General features: G+C 49.0%; 8 protein-coding genes across 8 annotated transcripts; 3 read left to right on the top strand and 5 right to left on the bottom strand.

Moving 5' to 3' along the window:
* Positions 1-1069: 1069 nt before the first annotated feature.
* N7455_011351 (uncharacterized protein) lies at positions 1070-2301 on the top strand (the record flags this gene model as incomplete). The annotated part of the gene is made up of 2 exons (XM_065606640.1): positions 1070-1537; positions 2194-2301. The coding sequence occupies 2 exons, from the start codon at positions 1070-1072 to the stop codon at positions 2299-2301; spliced, it is 576 nt and encodes a 191-aa protein (XP_065459806.1).
* Positions 2214-3375, bottom strand: N7455_011350 (Glutathione S-transferase N-terminal; the record flags this gene model as incomplete). Its single annotated transcript, XM_040958840.2, has 4 exons — positions 2214-2483; positions 2557-2883; positions 2940-3221; positions 3286-3375. 4 exons carry the CDS (start codon positions 3373-3375, stop codon positions 2214-2216), a joined length of 969 nt encoding a protein of 322 aa, XP_040810715.2.
* Positions 3376-4172: 797 nt separating this feature from the next.
* N7455_011349 (uncharacterized protein) lies at positions 4173-5669 on the bottom strand (the record flags this gene model as incomplete). Its single annotated transcript, XM_040958875.2, has 1 exon — positions 4173-5669. The coding sequence occupies one exon, from the start codon at positions 5667-5669 to the stop codon at positions 4173-4175; it is 1497 nt and encodes a 498-aa protein (XP_040810688.2).
* A 563-nt stretch (positions 5670-6232) lies between these two features.
* N7455_011348 (uncharacterized protein) lies at positions 6233-6703 on the bottom strand (the record flags this gene model as incomplete). Its single annotated transcript, XM_065606639.1, has 1 exon — positions 6233-6703. The coding sequence occupies one exon, from the start codon at positions 6701-6703 to the stop codon at positions 6233-6235; it is 471 nt and encodes a 156-aa protein (XP_065459805.1).
* Positions 6704-7309: 606 nt separating this feature from the next.
* Positions 7310-7901, bottom strand: N7455_011347 (SRPBCC family protein; the record flags this gene model as incomplete). The annotated part of the gene is made up of 2 exons (XM_040958929.1): positions 7310-7534; positions 7629-7901. 2 exons carry the CDS (start codon positions 7899-7901, stop codon positions 7310-7312), a joined length of 498 nt encoding a protein of 165 aa, XP_040810716.1.
* A 1188-nt stretch (positions 7902-9089) lies between these two features.
* N7455_011346 (putative very-long-chain acyl-CoA synthetase family protein (CefD1)) lies at positions 9090-11164 on the top strand (the record flags this gene model as incomplete). Its single annotated transcript, XM_040958909.2, has 4 exons — positions 9090-9099; positions 9148-9276; positions 9331-10672; positions 10747-11164. The coding sequence occupies 4 exons, from the start codon at positions 9090-9092 to the stop codon at positions 11162-11164; spliced, it is 1899 nt and encodes a 632-aa protein (XP_040810687.2).
* Positions 11165-12252: 1088 nt separating this feature from the next.
* Positions 12253-13788, bottom strand: mcsA (putative citrate synthase Cit1; the record flags this gene model as incomplete). Its single annotated transcript, XM_040958821.2, has 3 exons — positions 12253-12456; positions 12524-13669; positions 13741-13788. 3 exons carry the CDS (start codon positions 13786-13788, stop codon positions 12253-12255), a joined length of 1398 nt encoding a protein of 465 aa, XP_040810699.1.
* A 1094-nt stretch (positions 13789-14882) lies between these two features.
* N7455_011344 (putative mRNA-nucleus export ATPase (Elf1)) lies at positions 14883-18292 on the top strand (the record flags this gene model as incomplete). The annotated part of the gene is made up of 2 exons (XM_040958930.2): positions 14883-18185; positions 18242-18292. 2 exons carry the CDS (start codon positions 14883-14885, stop codon positions 18290-18292), a joined length of 3354 nt encoding a protein of 1117 aa, XP_040810733.2.
* Between the last annotated feature and the right edge of the window lie 82 nt (positions 18293-18374).

The raw sequence follows: 18374 nt of genomic DNA, 5'->3' as shown, positions 1-18374 counted from the left end.
AAAGTACTTTGCCACTAGTTAGCGCTAGACCCCTGCTTAGTGTGTTGCGAAGCAACTTGCAGTTGTATTCCTATTCCCGATGTAACAGAATTCGGCTGGGGCGGTCTAAATAATATAGCAGCACTGCCTACTCACCTAGCTCTACATGACGCGAGAAAATATCATGGACTTTGTAAATTGTTGAGCTATTCACTTCCAAGGTTACATGATACCATCCACGCGACAGGAACACCAATGAAGGATGAGGACCCAAATCCTGACAAGTACGGTTGAAACCCTTCCGTGTAATCACCTGAATAGACACACACAAGCGATAAACCAAACTTGATGAGCGCATATACATATCGACCAAAAGACACAGAGCATCTACAACCAAGTGGAGAATTGGTTACAAAAATAGAGCACTTTATCGCGTAGGCAAAAGGTCCACGATCGTAGGCCGCCTTTATTGTACAATTGTGATAGGTTGTACTAAAAGAAATACCTAGGAAATAACCTAACACGATAGAGAGCAGGCGAGGTTGCCCATAAGTCTAAAACTTGGAAGAAAACCCTAGAGAATTATGTTATAGCTAAGCCGGGTGTGTATGACCGTTAAATTAGTGGAGACTCTGCGGGGGTTAAACATTCATTTCATAGATGAACTTCCAGCAGCCGGGAGCTGTGGCTATCCGACAAATATGTATACGAAAAAAACTAGATCTTTTCCCAACCCTTCCATCTCTTCCTGCCACCGACCATTTGACAACTGGGTCAACTAAGAAGACGTCGATCTGCTCCTGGAATCCTTGCGCGGTCCACTGGTGCCCTACGTGGAGGTAGGGCTCACACTGGCTGGCTGAGTAGAGTTAGTAGTAAACGAAGGTATCTCCCCTTAATATATTCAGACTTTCTCGCATCCCGAAGTGGGAGGTTGCGAATATGGCCCGCTTAGGGCCTAGGTGACACCATGTCTTTCCTTCTACATCCCCCCAAACAAACAAACATTCCACCTCACTCGACCTCTCACTCTTGTCTCACTTTGCATCCCTTTTACACATACAAGAAATACCAGAACCAACTTGAAGCCATGGGGACCCGGAGAAAACGGAAGGCTCGGAGCCCCTCTCCACAGGGAGTTCAAAAAAAACCGCGAAAAGGAACTAAAGCATGGCTGAAACTCGCCGCCCAAAAGTTGACACAAACTGACATGGTCTGCGTACCAGGGGACCAACGAGACTTTGAGGAAATCATGGAGTGGCACCGCAGGGAGGCTGAAAAGCGTCAAAGCCAGGAGTTCGAACTTCAGGTCAGAATCAAAGCCAACCCCAGACCGCAATGGACGCCATCCGACGACGTCCCAAACCCGGCAAAAGAAGATATGGCGTGGCGAGCGCCCCAACTAGCCAGCGTCCACACTACCAACAGCGACGGCGAATGGGTGCCACCCCCAAAAGGGGTAAAGCTATCGGACGAAGGCGTCTACATTGCAATTAAAACACTGAACTGCGTCGAACGCGGGCAAAGATACCCTGTGGACTTCGACCAGAACGGAAATGTACGCGCAACGAGAACCCCAGAGGACCCAGCAAAAGCCAGTGGGATCGCCGTTTTAGTAGGCTACTTTTAGCATTCTATTACTACAATATACAAAAGCAGTCAGTCGCTTATGCAGCCTTGTCGTGTTCTTTTTAGATGTTCTTTAGATGTCCTTTAGATCTTTTTCAGATTTCTTCTAGATCCCTTGTAGATAGGTCAGAGCAAGCAGACAGGTCGTAGGAGACACGGCTACCTGTTTGACAAGCCCGTAACACGCGCACTGCTCACTCCTTTATTGGCGACATCTCTCACTTTCACCCCTCACTCTTCTGTCTACAGCTCTCCTACATCACTCTCACACCCTCTCACATCTACCTTTCTTACGCCCCGTTGTTATCCCCCTTTCCGAGAGACTTCCGGCTTCCCGCAACTCTAGCCCTAAGTAGGTGATCAGCTACTAAGATAGGAGCTATTCTGTGGGCGATTTCTTCCACTGAGATACCGAGAAAATAACGATCATAGCCCGAGTACCAGACTTTGTCCAATGCATGGCTTGGGAATTTTGTGTTTTATGGAACAGCTAAGTACACTTCGCAATTCAGATACGTTTCAATTTGGACTTCATTCATTCCCTCTGTGTGCGAAGCAATTCCAACAATTCAATTCATGTGACAGGTCAATGGACCAAAACAGATTTATGAACTAGAGTACACCTTTCTCCCCTTCCCGTCGAGTACCTCCGCAAAGAAGTCTCGGAAAGACAAGGGTGTGAACTCTGGATAGAGGCTTCTGGCATTGAGATAACCAAGATACTCCGCATAAGCAGGAGTGTTGTCCTTGCGTACATACTTACTGTGCTTGTATTCGGAAAGATAAAGGAACATGCGTTTCATCGGATCCTGAGGATCCTGAGAGAAAGCAGCTTGAGCCTGTGCAACTCCATCTTCGATTTCTTCATTTGACATCTAGGAGTACAGTTAATAAAACAGGTTTGACCAACAATAATATACTCAAAGGGTATCAGCATAGTCAGCTTACCGGAGTTGATTCGAGTTTCTCCCCGGAGAGCTCCTCAGCAATACGATAAATTTCTTTCTCGGTCAGAATGTCCCCATATGTGTAGACATATTTGTTCAGAGTTCGGTTATCGCCTATTATGCGCGCGACAAATCGGCCGATATCACGTAGGTCGGTAAGAAGATTAGGGGCTGTGCCGTCGCCATGGATGTTGTTGTTTGGTATCACCGATGCATAATCCACTTTGCCGGAGGGAACGATGGGGAATGAGATTTGATACCAATACCCGACATCTATAATAGTATAAGGAATGCCAAGGAGCTTGATGTCGTTGTAAACTTCTTCCTTCTGTTAGATTGATCAGTTAAGCCCGAGTCGCGCCTGGTAGTTTTCGCTGTTCGTACCTCATCACGAACCAACATAGCGCCATTTGGGGGTGCGACCGTAATGAAAGCGCATGGAACTATTCGCTTGACACCTGCCCGCTTTGCAGCTTGAAATAGCTTTTTTTGCTGCAGTACGTCCTGAGGTCCAATAGCGCTGATAAGAACATCAACACCAGACAATGCAAATATGAGATCGCTTGATTCATTGAGATCTATGCACCAGGTCTTGATGCCTTGCTCTTGAATCTTCTGGACCGATGGCTTATTCGCAGAAGCTGGTCGCACGAGGATTTCAATATCCTATAAAAGGAAGAGACAGAAGATCAGTGCCACGGACTTGTGCTAGGCAGTCATTGAAACTCACAAAGTTACCAGATTCCTGCAGACCTTTCAGTATAGAGGTGCCAGTCTCGCCAGTAGCTCCAAGGAGGAGTACTTTCTGTTTAATAGCCATTTCACAGTTTCGTGGACTCTGAGAGTTTGAGGTTGGGGACAGCCTACCAAGTACATGAATGAGCCCAAAGCTAAAATCCGACATAACCCCGGGGATTAACTCCGTGTTATACATCCGAATACCCCTCTCTCATGCTGACTTTCCGAGGCACGCTTTGTGATTTAAATGTTATACATAGAAAAGTCCGTTGCACAAATAATGCTTTTTTTTTTTAACTGCCTTCTTATACACCTAAAAAGCTAAAAAGGAGTATCTCCCTGCGCGTTCTATGTCAGTGAGCTCCGAATTATACCACTCGTAAGCGTCGCCTCCCAAACCAGATTGCTCTTTGTCGTCGAACTCGATCTTGTCGCAGTAGGGAAGATCATAGTGTTTGCTGTATCCAGCTAGCTCCAGCTGTGCATTTTTGTTCATCACGGTGAGGTGACGCGCGGTGTTTTGCAGTTCGTCTTCAGCGCAGATGTCATATCTGGCTTTCGAGGGTCTCTTAGACGTCGACCGCCTTGCGCGAGGCATGGTAGGAGATGGTGATTTAACCCCGCTCTGTAGGATTTGGTATTATTGAAACTTGGTTGTCAGTAAATCTTACAAATATTAAAGCTGTCTCCTTCACATACATCAAGAGAAACTAATGTTTAGCCGACTTCTTTCTTTACATCACATCATGGCTTCGTCTCCCATACTTTACGATGCTCCGGCACCTAATCCACATGTCGTTCGATTGTTCATTCTAGAACGAAGTGGGCCGGTAACCTCCAACGCCATAATCTTTCTCTTGATTTCTTGGTCAAGAAACACTAGAAGTTCATCTTCTGTTCGTACTCCTCTGGTGACAAAGACAACAATTCCCTATGCTCCTCTCGCGTGAGCTTCCTTGCACTATCATAGATATTCTCTTCCACCGAGAGCATTCCAAGTCTTCTCGTAGCTTCGTAGATACCAGCACTCCGACAAGTCTCAATGATGGGGTCCGTAGTAGAGTCGGGGTCAATTTCAATTTCGAGCGCGGGGTCGACCCAGAGAGTGAAGAATAGCACACCGGGCTCCTGGATGAAGGCAGCCTTATCAAGAATCACTGTAAAATAGTGATGGGCGAACGGGCGGAAGGAATAGTCACGAGAACCCTGAGGCAATGCCCGTATAAACGTTCCCGAGCCCACCTCGAATTCATGGGAGGCCCCGATGTCAAATCCGTTGGGTGGCGCAGATATAAGGGAAGATAAGGAGGGGGAGCTGGGGATTCTGAACTCGAAGTAAACAGTTTTGGAGACGGGGAGATAGGAGATGATGGCTGCAGTGAATGTGCATGCGGTGGTTTCTAGGAGAGTGGCCCTTTTCTGCTCGATATCCGCGAGGAACTGGACGTAGATCACGTACTGAAGGTCACATTCCCCATCCGAAGAGTGGTTCGTGATAGTGATAGTACTATTTTCAGATCCCCATGTAAGTCGAAGTAGATTCAAATTGAGGGATTGGATTTCTGCCGTTTGCTGCTGCTCTAAAGCCTCTTGGATATGTTGTACACTGGGAGTCTCAGACGGTGCGGGCGGGGGCGGTTCATATAGCCCATAATCAAATTGCCCATAAACATATGTCGAACAGCGTCCTATCATAAGATCTTTTATATCGAAGCCGAATCCGTTCTGATCTGTCGTAATATCCACCTTGATATCGCGAATTTCGGGATCAACTGAGATACCCCACTCCATAAAGGTTTCAAGCTTAGTCGCGGGGCTACCAAGACGTTTTATCATAGGGAGCTTCTTCGTCGCAGCTGGAAGACTCCGATCGAAGGTAATCCAGTAGGGGCCGGTACCGTGGTCATTAACACGGTATCCACCTTGGAGATAGCTTTTAGACGTGAGAAGGAAACAGAATCCTGACATGAACTCGTCCTTAGATCCAATTTTCATCGTGGGGATCAAAGGCGGAAGACCTTCCCGCTGTTCAGCGTGAAGATGCTTCCGATAAGCAACTTCGTGGCGCTGATGCTCCACACAAGCCAGACCATCCGGTGGGTTGTATGAGTAAATTTCCAGAAAGGGAAACTGGTCGAATTCCGAGTAAAAATATTCGTACAGATTTTTGAACTCTTCTGGCTCGATGGGAGCTGTGCTGTATACTTGGAGTCGGTACGATTCGAGTTCGTTTGGCTCTGGTTGATAGAACTGCTTTCCGTGGCTAGCCACCTTGCCCAGAATCACCGGGTTGCCTTGATGGTCGACATAGTGTCGTTGGATCCATCGGATGGGTTCTTCGGTTGAATCCCGCGCAATCTGCGATGTTCTCACCATAATGCTTGCAAGGTGGGAGGTTAGGTGAGTGACAGATGGAAGTTGGATGTGGGGACTGTAAGTGCGAAATACTATACTGGAACTGGACCCTATCGCCAAGAAAGGAGAAGATGACGATCTGCGTTGTGGACCCAGAAAAGTGGGTAAAATCCAGCGCACTCCCAGTCAATGATCGCCGATAGCCTCTGATTAGAAACAATTATGTTCCCCGGGCCTAGATCAGGGTGGTATAGAAGGAATCTCTCTTCAATTTCCGGATTATGATGGAGATCCTCCCGAAAAAAGTATCTCTTGCTCTCGTACACGCTTAGCGGCTCTAATGAGTCCTTTTCCGAGTGAGCAAGGTAAGGCTCTAACACTGGGCCACCGTGAACATTCTGGACTCGCTCCGGAGTGATAGTGGCGAGTACATCACATGAATGAACAACCTCAGCTAAGATAGACTCTTGTTGGATAGCGGACATAGTCGCCCAAGGATCTCTTAGTGTTATGCCCGGGACTCTTTTTAGCACCAAGAATGATCGATTCTGTCATGACACGCACTATATATAACGGTGCCTGGACTATCTGAGCGTAATGCTCTGATATAGTGGTCTTTTTGGCCTAGTGTGTAACTCGGCCAGTCCAGGGGCAGGTTGTAACAGATTCCCATCCACCCAGGAATAGATCACTTCAGGTACAGGTACTTTGGGGGCCCTTTCTTGAATGAATTTGACGGTTTCACATTCTGAGGTGATATCGGAGCTCCAGTAGTAGACTTTGCAGATGGCATTGTTTCCAATAGCCCATACCGCCGACACAGTGCCTCCTTCATGGATCACACGGACCTCGTCTGAATTTGTAGGCGTAGTAACAGGTTGTTGTTCAGAGTTGACACGCCGAAGAATATACCAATGTTCTCCGTCTTTCCAAGAAGCTGCTGCGCCCATGTCACCGGAGCCCGAAATTCGATCCCACTCGATTGTGCAGCCAAGGCACCAAGTATAATGAGAAGTCTGCACAACCGAATTCTGGATAGGCCCTGATGCTGACATGATCAAGTGTAGGAGTGTTTTTCTGTTGACTGATTTTAGGGTGAAGTTGCAACAAAAGAGGGAGTAGTTGAGGATTGAGTTGCAAATGGAAGCGTGTTGGAAGTCGAAGCGCACACCGCATTAAATAATCGACGTACCGCTCGCCTGCTTTCCACGTTGCTTAATCCATCTGCCATTTTATCTCGAAGAGCGCCATCGCAGGCCCTTAAGCGAGCGTAGAAGCCTGATATCTTGAAATACTTAACGAAAATGTGATTTTGTTTGGCCACATATTGTCCGACATGGAAGGCGAAAGCGGTCGCAACTGTGAAACGACTCTACAAAAGTAATCTAGCTTCATGGAGGATTATTAACAGCGATTTAGAACACATCGATTCATAAACCCAAAATATATTTCTTAAGTCTAGTTTTAGGTTTTGTTGTAGTGGAGTACTACGTGGGATAGAAGTAGAAGTAGAAGAAGAAGTTGAAGTTGTTAATTGTCAAACTAGTAAATCAGGGTTTAAATACCCTCTCCATCAAACTTCATCCGAAGACTGCTCAGTCTGTCAAACATAGACACCTGCATGTTCAACAGGTTTTGCTCCCAGGTTCATTTTGCTCCACTCATATTCTGTTTTCCTGTGCCATTTTCCTCATTGCTTTGATGGTCCCCTGAACTGAAGATACTGCAATTTTCATGTGATCATCCTCTGCTTTTTTGGCCTCAGTTGTGCCAGGTTCAATACCTGGCAGGTGCCATTCGTATGTGAAGGTGAGATGTAAAGTCTGATCCGGCCCTCTGGCGATAATATTCTCGACTATAGATCCACCTGGAAGAGTGAAGCAGGTCTGTCCTCTGATTAGACAATAGTAACAAATTGCGATGTTAAAAAGCTCAAGTAGCTCAAGTGATTGATAAAGCTTCTTGGGGTGGGGCACTTACCTTTACCGGTACATGTAATCTGCATTCCTCGCGGGTCCATTTCCCTGCCATTGGAGACTCGTGAAGATCCGCTGAAACATGAGCCTCTCTCACAATGACGCAGCCATTCTCGCGCTCTTCAACGACACGAGAGTCGTCGAAAGATGGGATAAATGCTTCAGGGCATCTAGCCTTCAATTTGATGCCGTTCCAGACCTGTTCTTGTGTTAGAGTTGGAGTGGCTGGATCGGCACCATTTACTGGTTCGGTATAGGCGATATAAAGAGTAAGCATTGTTGACGCGATTGAAATGAAAGTGAATGGCGGTTTAACAGAATATCCTTATTCAAGTTTTTTTTTAAGATAAAAACAAGATTTAAATATTGAGGTTGGGGCTGGGGTAAAAATGTGGGCAGAAGCTCTCGGGCTCGGGGGCACTCTCGGAGGCCGACGCTGACTCGTCCGAGTTTCCGTCCAAGCCGTTGCCACCTCGAGTTATTCATCCAGAGCTGTCCTAAAAGAGGGACTTAGTGATGCAAAGAATCCATTCCGATACCAATTTTCAAAGTCATTGTGAAAGGCAGGGCAATTATCATTTGGCTGAGCCTAGGGGGAAGACTTTTTTCTGCAAAGGAGCTCGCATGTAGCTAATAGATTAAATTTATATACTCTCTTAATTCTACAGATATTAATACTAGTACTTGTAGTACTAGTATTAGTATTTAATCACTTAGTAATAAGATATCTTCTAATATACTTATTATATAAAACTAGGTAGCAAATCTTATAGATATTAAATACTTTTTAAGCCTAGCTAATAAGCTTATATATAATAGTATTAATATTATTGATAATATTGTACTTAGTGGGTTTTATAAGGAGGTTAATAAGGATAAGATAGAGGTCATATAGCCCTAGGTCTTATACTATAAGGCTATTTAGGCTTTGAAACCCCTTCAGTTATATAAAGAGCAGTAAGAATAGGGTAAAACCTAGTTAATTAGTGCTCTATCTAACTAAATATAAGAGGTTAATTAAAGTAAGGAGAATTAGAGGACAGAAGCAGAGGAATATAAGGAGCTTTCTTGGGGCCTAAATTTGTATATAAACCAGAAATATATATTTAATATATGGTACCTAGATTTAACGAATACCTGGATATAACGAAATTTTTCCCGTGTCTCAATTGATTCGTTATAACCGGGTTTTACAGTATACAGTATGCGACCGAGGCCAAGATTATCTTAGCCTCCCCCGCATTTCATTTATGGGGAATCCTAGCCGAATTGACCAACGAAATTGGGAATAATATTGGCTAAAAGGTCAAACAGTCCCCTGACTGGCAAATGGCCAAAAGTGCGGAGATCAATTTATGCCGAGGTCAGCGGTTAATCACTGAGATCCCCTCATTTGTATACTTATATTGTTAATGTGATAACTCCCTTGGCTATTTGTATACAAAATCAAAATCAAATTGGGAAGATGGATATAGGTGCGTGGTGAAATGATGATCACAATTGATCTTATTGACAAATGATAGGAACCGCCGCCGCTGCTCTTGTCGGAGGAGCTACAGTCGCAGGATATTTAAATGCCAAGTTTCATATCCGGAAGGATATATCAAGCTTGGTCACGGTGAGACAATCACAACGACAATATGACAATGCCAGTATGATAATAATATATTCCCACGATTGCAACACACCTACTAACCAACCCTTAGTTAGTCAAAACCAAGGGAATCCATGGTTCGTCCTACTGCAGACCGTGAAGAAATATCCCGACATGGTCTGTCTCTGGACTCGAGAGAGATCATACACCTACCGAGAACTCCAAGACCAAGCCTGCCAATATGCCCATTTCTACTTATCACAGGGAGTGAAGAAAGGCGACCTCGTTGCCCTTTACCTCCAGAACAGTAACGAGTACATCGTCGCATGGGTGGCCCTCTGGAGTATTGGCTGTGCACCCGCAGCCATAAATTACAACCTCACCGGCGCCGCATTGCTACACTGTTTGAAGATCAGCGGTGCGGCCATTCTGCTCGTTGACGAAGATGCTGACTGTCGCGCCCGCGTCGAAGAAAGCCACGACGCTATTACAGGCAATTTGGGAATGAAGCCGATGACCCTGGATAGCTCCTTGAAGGCGCATATCAGCACTTTCCCAACAAAGCTCCCGCCAAAGGAGCTGAGCAAGCATGTGGCCGGTGACTTCCCGGCGATTCTCCTATATACCTCTGGCACCACGGGTATGCCCAAGGGCTGTGCGTTCACAATGTCCAGACTCTATACCACTCTCTTCATCCGCCCTGCTATGATGGGAGACACGCCCGGCCCAGCCGGTGATCGCTGGTACAGCTGTATGCCCTTGTACCACGGCACGGCGGCTATTGCCATGATCGCATCTCTGGTCATGGGTATGAGCATCGCGATCGCGCCCAAGTTTAGCGTCAGTAAATTCTGGACAGATGTGCGCGATTCGGAGGCGACTGTTTTCGTTTATGTTGGAGAGAGTGCTCGGTATTTGCTCGCGCCGCCTCCATCGCCTCAAGATCGGAACCACAAGGTCCGCTGTATGTACGGTAACGGTCTCCGGCCGGATATTTGGGAGCGGTTCCGTGAGCGGTTTGGAGTCGCTGAAGTTGGGGAATTCTTTAATAGCACAGAAGGTCTATTTGGTCTCTTCAACCACAATCGCGGTCCTTTCACGTCTGGCAGTGTCGGTCACCATGGTTTGATCATGCGTGGTATAATGCACAATGTCTTTGTTCCTGTTGCCATTGACCCAGAGACTGGAGATATTCTGCGGGATTCCAAGACCGGATTTGCGGTTCGCTCGCCTTATGAGCAGGGAGGTGAAATTCTTGTCAACGTTCCCGGCGAAGAAGCTTTCCAGGGGTACTGGCACAATGACGAGGCGACCAATAAGAAATTCTTACGCGATGTGTTCAAGAAGGGGGATCTCTATTATCGATCTGGAGATGCTCTGCGTCGGCAGAGTGATGGGCGTTGGTATTTCCTCGACCGACTTGGGGATACTTTCCGCTGGAAGAGCGAGAACGTGTAAGTTGCAAAGCAGCCTAAGATGTGGGTATGAATTTTGGACGCAAAAGCTAATAATAGTGTCAATGAAACAGAGCAACTGCCGAGGTTTCGGAAGTTCTAGGCCAATTCCCTGGTATCACCGAAGCCAACGTCTACGGCGTCCGTCTTCCTAATCACGAGGGACGAGCCGGGTGTGCAGCAATTCAAATTAGCCCAGATGCCCGTCAGGCATTTGATTACACAGAGCTCGCGAGATTTGTACGCTCCAAGCTGCCGAAATATGCTGTGCCCCTGTTCCTTCGCATCGTGCAGAATCCCACTCATATCCACAACCATAAGCAAAACAAAGTGCCACTTCGGGATGAGGGAGTTGATACTGCCCTAATTGGAACTAAAGCCCCCGAGGGTAAAGATGACCACTTCTTGTGGATTGCACCTGGTGATGAGAGTTATTCGCCATATGGACAGAAAGAGTGGGAGCAATTGTCGACTGGGAGTGCTCGGTTGTGAGCTGTGTCGTTAGTCATTATACATTGTTGATTGGGATTGCATCTTCGCTGTCTGTTTCTGTTGTTAAGACCGCCAATTCTACTTCTCGAACATATTAGCATTCGATTGATCATGTTCCTTCTAGTTCATATTCATATTGGGTTAATCAATCAACTCACCTTGATTGAACTCTTCAACGGCTCAATCCATACCGGAACAACCAATGTCCTTACCATCAGCTCGAATATCACCTGATGTCGACAATGATGCTAAACAATGATGTGTGGATAGCAGCGGATAATTGGGAAGAGGATTGTTGGGGACGAGAGGGGTTTATAGTTGCGGGTGGGGACGTCGCACTTTCCGGTTGCCTGATTAGGTAGAGATGGAGGGTTGACAAGAACTACATCCATGGGTATGATTGAGGTGGAACCGTGGAACTTGCAATGGTCTGGACCTCGTTGATCCTCGCACTTCGTGGACAGCTCGTCCCATGTACTATGTCTGGGACACAGTGCTGCCACCAATCTCATCTTCAATGACCTCTTCGGGTATCTAGTAGGTGCGTAAAATAGCCCCTTCCTCGCCTGGGTTCGTTGCCTACGTCAATACTACGTGCATATCCGCACAAGCCTGACGCATATCTGCCTCTTGTTGGGCATGTCAATGAGCACTTCCTTCTACTGCACGTGGCACTTCGTTTTTCCTGTTCATGCTATCCGAGATTTCATAACGGCCCCTTCAGCGGAAGCTCTCATGGTTAAGTCTGGGATGTCATGTTGCAAGAGACTAAAGTTTTACACATATTACTTGGGTAATTTCAAATATGAAGGTGGTCTGAAAGTCATGATCTCCATGCAGAAAGCCACGTAAACACGACCGGCTCAGAATTGAAGTCTAATTGACCAGGCTTTTGCGAAAGCAAGTAGTCTATGGACGTGTAATTCTGTCTAAGGAGATAAACAGGAGAGTAAAAGTAAGAGCAGCCCCTTCAAGCAAAAAGAGGACAAAAATCAAAAAGTAGGAAAGCTCGCTTCATATCAAATTCATCATTTGAACCATCGAGGCCAAGGATTTTTTTTGGTCGCACCAGACAACAGTATTGGTATTTATTTCTTAAGCAGGCCCAAAAGGTTGATGCTCTTGGGGCGCTCAATGGGCATGCCAAGAACGCGATCCCAGATCAGCTGGGTTAGGGGACCAAGAGCACGGCTGACACCGAAAGCGACGGTGTAGTAAAGGGGCTGTTGGAAGCCAAAGTGATGGAAGAGGACACCGCTAGCGGCATCGACATTGGGGTATGGGTTCTTGGTCTGTAGAAAAGTAACAAAGCATTAGCTGAGAAAAGAATTTGGGATGTTAGGTTGCTATTAGACATACCTTTCCGTGCTCAGTAAGAACACCAGGAGCAATCTCCGAGTTCTTCTTTACCAACTGGAATACCGGGTTGGCAAGAACTTCAGGGCGGGTGGCGGCAAAGTCCATTAGAGCCTCGAAACGAGGGTCAGGTTTGCGCAGAACGCCGTGGCCATATCCAGGGACCACACGACCCGACTTGAGAGTATCCCAGAGATAGGTGCGAACATCCTCATCGGTGAACTTGGTTCCAATCTGTTCCTGCATGGCATTCACCCAGCGGAGAACCTCCTGGGCTGCCAGGCCGTGGAGTGGGCCCGCCAGGCCGAGGAGACCAGCGCTGTAGCTCAGGAAGGGATCGCTCAGGGCGCTTCCAACGAGGTGGGTTGCATGGGCTGACACGTTACCACCTTCGTGGTCACCGTGAAGAGCTAGGTAAAGACGGAGTAGGTCGTGGAAGTCAGCATGCTCTGCGCCACCCTTGCCCAGCAGCTCTGCGAAATTGTGTGACCAATCCTGAGCGACGTCGAGCTTCTGGGTACCAACGGCATCAATTTCATTAGGGCGGAAAACAAGTGCCGCCACGCGAGGAATCTTGGCAAGGAGGGAGATGCAGTCGTCAAAGGTGGGCTCCCAGTAGTCGGCCTTGTTGATGCCATTCTCGTAGGCCTTGGCGAACTTGGATTCGGTGTTGAGGGCTGCCACAGCAATTGACAACTGAGTCATAGGGTGCATTGAGGCTGGGAAAGATTTGATCAGGTCCAGAATGTAGGAGGGAAGTTCGGACTTCTCGGCCAACTCGCGCGAAAAGGCACGAACCTGGCCCGTGGAGGGCACCTGGCCAGTCAGCAACAGCCAGAACATGGCCTCAGGTAGCATTTCTGTGCCAGTGGTTCCCTTGGGAAGTTCCTTCTGGCAGTCCTTGATTGTCTTGCCGTGGAAGCGGATTCCCTCATCCGCGTCGAGGACGGAGCCCTCCCAGAGCATAGCCTTGAGGCCACGCATACCACCAATGACATTTCCGACCTTCACATCACCGATCACATCATCACCCTGAGCCTTGACCTTCTTAAGGAGCTCCCGCTTAGCCGGGATAACCTCCTTCAGGGTGGTCTTCAGGTCGGGCTCGGCGGTCGCATAGTGTCGTGCCGAGAGGACAGGTCGTGCTGCCTAGAAAGTGTCAGAGAACTCAGAGAACTGGGAAAGCCAAATATTAAATAAAAATCATCATTCAAACTAACCTGGGCAAGCTTAGACACATGGCGGGTTGATCTCCAGCTAAGGGCCATTTTGTGTTGTTGTGCTGATGGAGTCCGGGGGTGGATTTGCGGGGGCGGAGTTGAATTGCGGGGATGAAAGAGGATATGAAAGAGGATCAAGCTGAACGAACAGCAATTGAATGAATCTTGCGGAACTGAAGATGGTAAATATACAAGAAGAAGAGCAAGAAAGAATCAGACTTGATGATCGACTTGACCGAATGCAGGTCGGTTGGACGCGGGGCACAGGGGGTTGTCTACCGAGGCCCGGGGCCATGCGGCCATGTCGGCTGTGATCAGCTCCGTTCGATGTTGGACAGGGATGAAATGTACTGACAAGACAATATCAGTGAACATCTGGGTTATTTGATAATTTACTATAGTCTACGGAGTAGTGGTAGTCATGATTATATCTTTTTATTGGCATTGCTAGTATACAATATCTAAACATACTTGGTGAAGGCTGGCGTTGGACCTGCATTTCGGATTGACGGAGATAAGACCAAGGGGAACTTTTTCGCTGTCACATTGGCCTCGGGGGTGCCAGGCTGGAAAAGAACATCCATTTACCCGTCAGAAGCGTTGGTCGACCTGTGGCTTGTTGTGACGTAGAAGGTAAACGCCTCAGGCAGGAGGTACAAATGTCACTGAATGCCTTATGCCTAAGGCATTAAGATTTTCGGGCACCAAGGCACCAAGGCGGCGAAGTCACTGATCCAATCAGACAAATCGGGTTAGACGCTTTTTTGTCCCATGGCGCCGCCGGGCCCGCTGATTGGATGAGTAAGCAAAAAAAAAAAATTCGGTCGCCGGTGGGTCAGCAATCGAGGATGGCGAAGATTGTTTTTACTTCTTTTTAGACCACTCTCCCCTCTTTGTGTTTCTTTTTTTCGTTGTGTTTCGGGTCTTCTGGGTTTCTTAGAATCGTCTTGTATATACTCTACGATTCAACCCGATCCTACTTATTCTGTTTGTGTGCGCGACTTGCGCTGTGGACAGTTTCTTTATCTTCCGTTAGGTCGAATTGCCCCTCTCTTCCCAAGGGCTTCATTTCCCTATCGTTTTTTTCCGATATCTCTCTTTGATATCGACACTCGATCATCGACTCTCTGATTCTCTGGAAAATGCCACACACTGTCTCCCCCTCTGAGACTCCCGCCATGCCGACCATCGTCGCAAAGGGCCCCTCCGGCGTGCCCCCCACCTCCGAGGAGATTTCCTCCCTCCTCGACTCTATCTTCACATCCGACTCCTCCCAGAAGTCCCTTGATGGCGCATATGCCTTGACCAACCTGCTCATGCAGGGTGCCGGCTGTGCAGGCCTACTGAACTACAATGTTCTCGCTGCTGTCCGCAAGGCTGCCTCCGATAAGAAGAATGGTGCCAAGCGCGAGAGTGCCATGCTCATTATTGGTGCTTTGTTCGAGCGCTTCCCCCGAGAGTTCCCTCTCAGTGAAGCCGTTTTCCTCTTGCACGACGGAGGCATCTTTGACATTGCTCTGGATGCCCTGTCTGACAAGGGTGCCGTTGTGCGCGATGCTGCCCAATATGCCATCGATGCTCTCTTCGGATGTCTCAGCCCCGAGGCCATGGTCAACGGTCTGATTCCCGCCCTCGAGCGCTACCTGGCCAAAGGCTCTGGCAAGTGGCAAGGCTTTGTCGGCGCCTACTCGCTTATCGAAAAGATGGCGGTCAAGGCGCAGTTGGGCAAGGGTACCAAGGACGAGGAGCGCCAGAAGGACTTGCTGCGTGATTCTATGGGCAAGACCCTGAAGGAGCTCATTCCCATCGTTGAATCCGGCATGCACGACCTCAAGAGTGAAGTGACCAAGCAGTCTTGCAAGACCATGACTGCCCTCACCACCCTTCTGTCCAACGACGACGTTGCCCCCCGTATTCCTCTTTTGATCAAGACTATGGAGAACCCCTCCGCTCAGACTCTCCAGAAGGCGATTCACGCTCTGTCCCAGACCACCTTCGTCGCCATCGTCACTTCCCCCGTGTTGGCCATGCTCACCCCTCTGCTCGCCCGATCCCTCAATACCCCTGCTACTCCCCAAGAAACCCTTCGCCAGACTGTTGTCGTTGTGGAGAACTTGACCAAGCTAGTCCACGATCCCGCCGAGGCTCGTACTTTCCTTCCCAAGCTCCAGCCTGGTGTGAAGTCGGTCAAGGAGACCGCCTCCCTGCCCGAGGTTCGTGAGCTCGCCACACGTGCTCTCGACGTTATCGAGACTGCCATGGGAGACAGTCATCTTGCCTCAGGTTCCATCTCTAAGACCACCCCTGAGGAGGTCCTGGACGTGCTGAATGCAAAGATTCAGGAGCACGGTGGTCTGGGTGGCTTTGGTGACTCCAAGCTGCAGGATCTGGCCAAGAACTACATTGCCGGTATGGTCCGCGAGGATATCAACTCCCGCATGCACGACCGTATCACCGACCGCATTGACCCATACCTTCGCGGTCTGCTTGCGGATGGCAACACAGAGGCCGTTGCCACTGCTGTCCAGGCCCACTACATTGCAGCGGATGAGATCAAGTACGGCAAGCCCGCCCCCGAAGACCCCAATGATGTTGAGATTGTCAACGCCGACTTCTCTCTTGCTTACGGAGGTATGCTCCTTCTGTCCCACACCAACCTGCGTCTCCTCAAGGGTCACCGATACGGTCTCTGTGGTCGCAACGGTGCCGGAAAGTCTACCCTGATGCGCAGTATCGCCAACGAGAAGCTCGAAGGCTTCCCGCCCCAGGATGTGGTCCGCACTTGCTTCGTTGAGCACAACCAGGGTGAAGACGCCAACCTCACCATCCTTGAGTATGTTGCCAAGGACCCCAAGATTGTTTCTCAGGGCATGGATCACATTCGTGAGGTTCTACTCGAGTTCGGCTTCACTGATGGACCCGAGGGCCGCCAGTCCCAGCCCGTGGGCTCTCTGTCCGGTGGTTGGAAGATGAAGCTGGCTTTGGCCCGTGCTATGCTCCAGAAGGCTGATGTTCTCCTGCTGGACGAACCTACTAACCACTTGGATGTGGCAAACGTCAAGTGGCTGCAGGAGTACCTTCGGTCGCACACTGAGATCACCAGTCTGATCGTCAGTCACGACTCCGGTTTCCTCGATGAAGTCTGCACAGATATCTACCACTACGAGGGCAAGAAGCTTGTCTGCTACAAGGGTAACCTTGCCGAATTCGTCAAGCAGAAGCCCGAGGGCAAGAGTTACTACACTCTGTCTGCATCTAATGTGCAGTTCAAGTTCCCTCCCCCCGGTATCTTGTCTGGTATCAAGTCCCAGACCCGTGCCATTATGCGCATGACCAACGTCTCATACACCTACCCGGGCGCCCCCCGCCCCTCGCTGCACGATGCCTCGCTGTCGCTTACACTCTCCTCCCGTGTCGCTATTATTGGTGGAAACGGTGCCGGCAAGTCTACTTTCATCAAGATTCTGACTGGTGAGACCATTCCTCAGGGCGGAAAGGTGGAGAAGCACCCCAACTTGCGTATCGGTTACATCAAGCAGCACGCTCTGGAGCACGTGGAGATGCACTTGGAGAAGACTCCCAGCCAGTACCTCCAGTGGCGTTACGCCAACGGTGACGATCGTGAAGTGTTCATGAAGCAGACCCGTATCCTCACTGAAGAGGATAAGGCACAGCTGGAGAAGCCAGTTGACCTGGGTGACGGCCGCGGTGGCCGTCGCATCGAGACCTTGATTGGTCGTCAGAAGTGGAAGAAGTCCTTCCAGTATGAGGTCAAGTGGGTTGGCCTTCTCCCCAAGTACAACACCATGATCTCGCGTGAGACCCTGCTCGAGCTCGGTTTCTTCAAGCTGGTTCAGGAGTTCGACGATCACGAGGCTTCCCGTGAAGGTCTGGGCTTCCGTGTTCTTGACCCCAAGACCATCACCAAGCACTTCGAGGACATTGGTATGGACCCCGAGATCGCCAACCACAACGAGATCTCCGGTCTTTCTGGTGGTCAGAAGGTCAAGGTCGTGCTTGCTGGTGCCATGTGGAACAACCCCCATCTGCTGGTCCTGGACGAGCCGACTAACTTCTTGGATCGTGACTCGCTTGGTGGTCTGGCTGTTGCCATCCGTGACTTCAAGGGTGGTGTTGTTATGATTTCTCACAACGAGGAGTTCGTGGGCGCCCTCTGCCCCGAGCAGCTGCACATTGCCGATGGCCGTGTTGTCAGCCGTACCAACAACGCCGTCAGCCTCGACCGCTTCGAGGACAGCGCTACCAACTCGCCTTCTGGCCCTGGTACCCCCGCTACTGGCTCGGCCGTTACCAGTGCCGCCCCATCCGCCGTCAACTCTGGCGATGAAGGCGACCTCAAGTTCCGCGCTAAGAAGAAGAAGAAGATGACCCGTGCTCAGCAGAAGGAGCGTGAGACCCGCCGTCGTCTGCGCTACATCGAATGGGTGAGTTTCTCATGTTCATATCTCTACTTTCCACAGCTTGCTAACCCTTTTTCTAGTTGAACTCCCCCAAGGGTACCCCCAAGCCCGTGGACTCCGACGACGAATAGACGTGCTTCCACGTGCTTGAACATTATGATTCGTAATCGCTGAGAATAATTCCGATTATATCCTCGCATCATGAGCACCATG

The sequence above is a fragment of the Penicillium solitum genome (assembly GCF_028829755.1).
Source record: "Penicillium solitum strain IBT 25940 chromosome Unknown utg000009l_segment0_segment0, whole genome shotgun sequence".
Classification (NCBI taxonomy): Eukaryota; Fungi; Ascomycota; class Eurotiomycetes; order Eurotiales; family Aspergillaceae; genus Penicillium; species Penicillium solitum.
The sequence above is the reverse complement of the archived record's forward strand: the minus strand, read 5'-3'. Positions and strand labels throughout refer to the sequence as shown.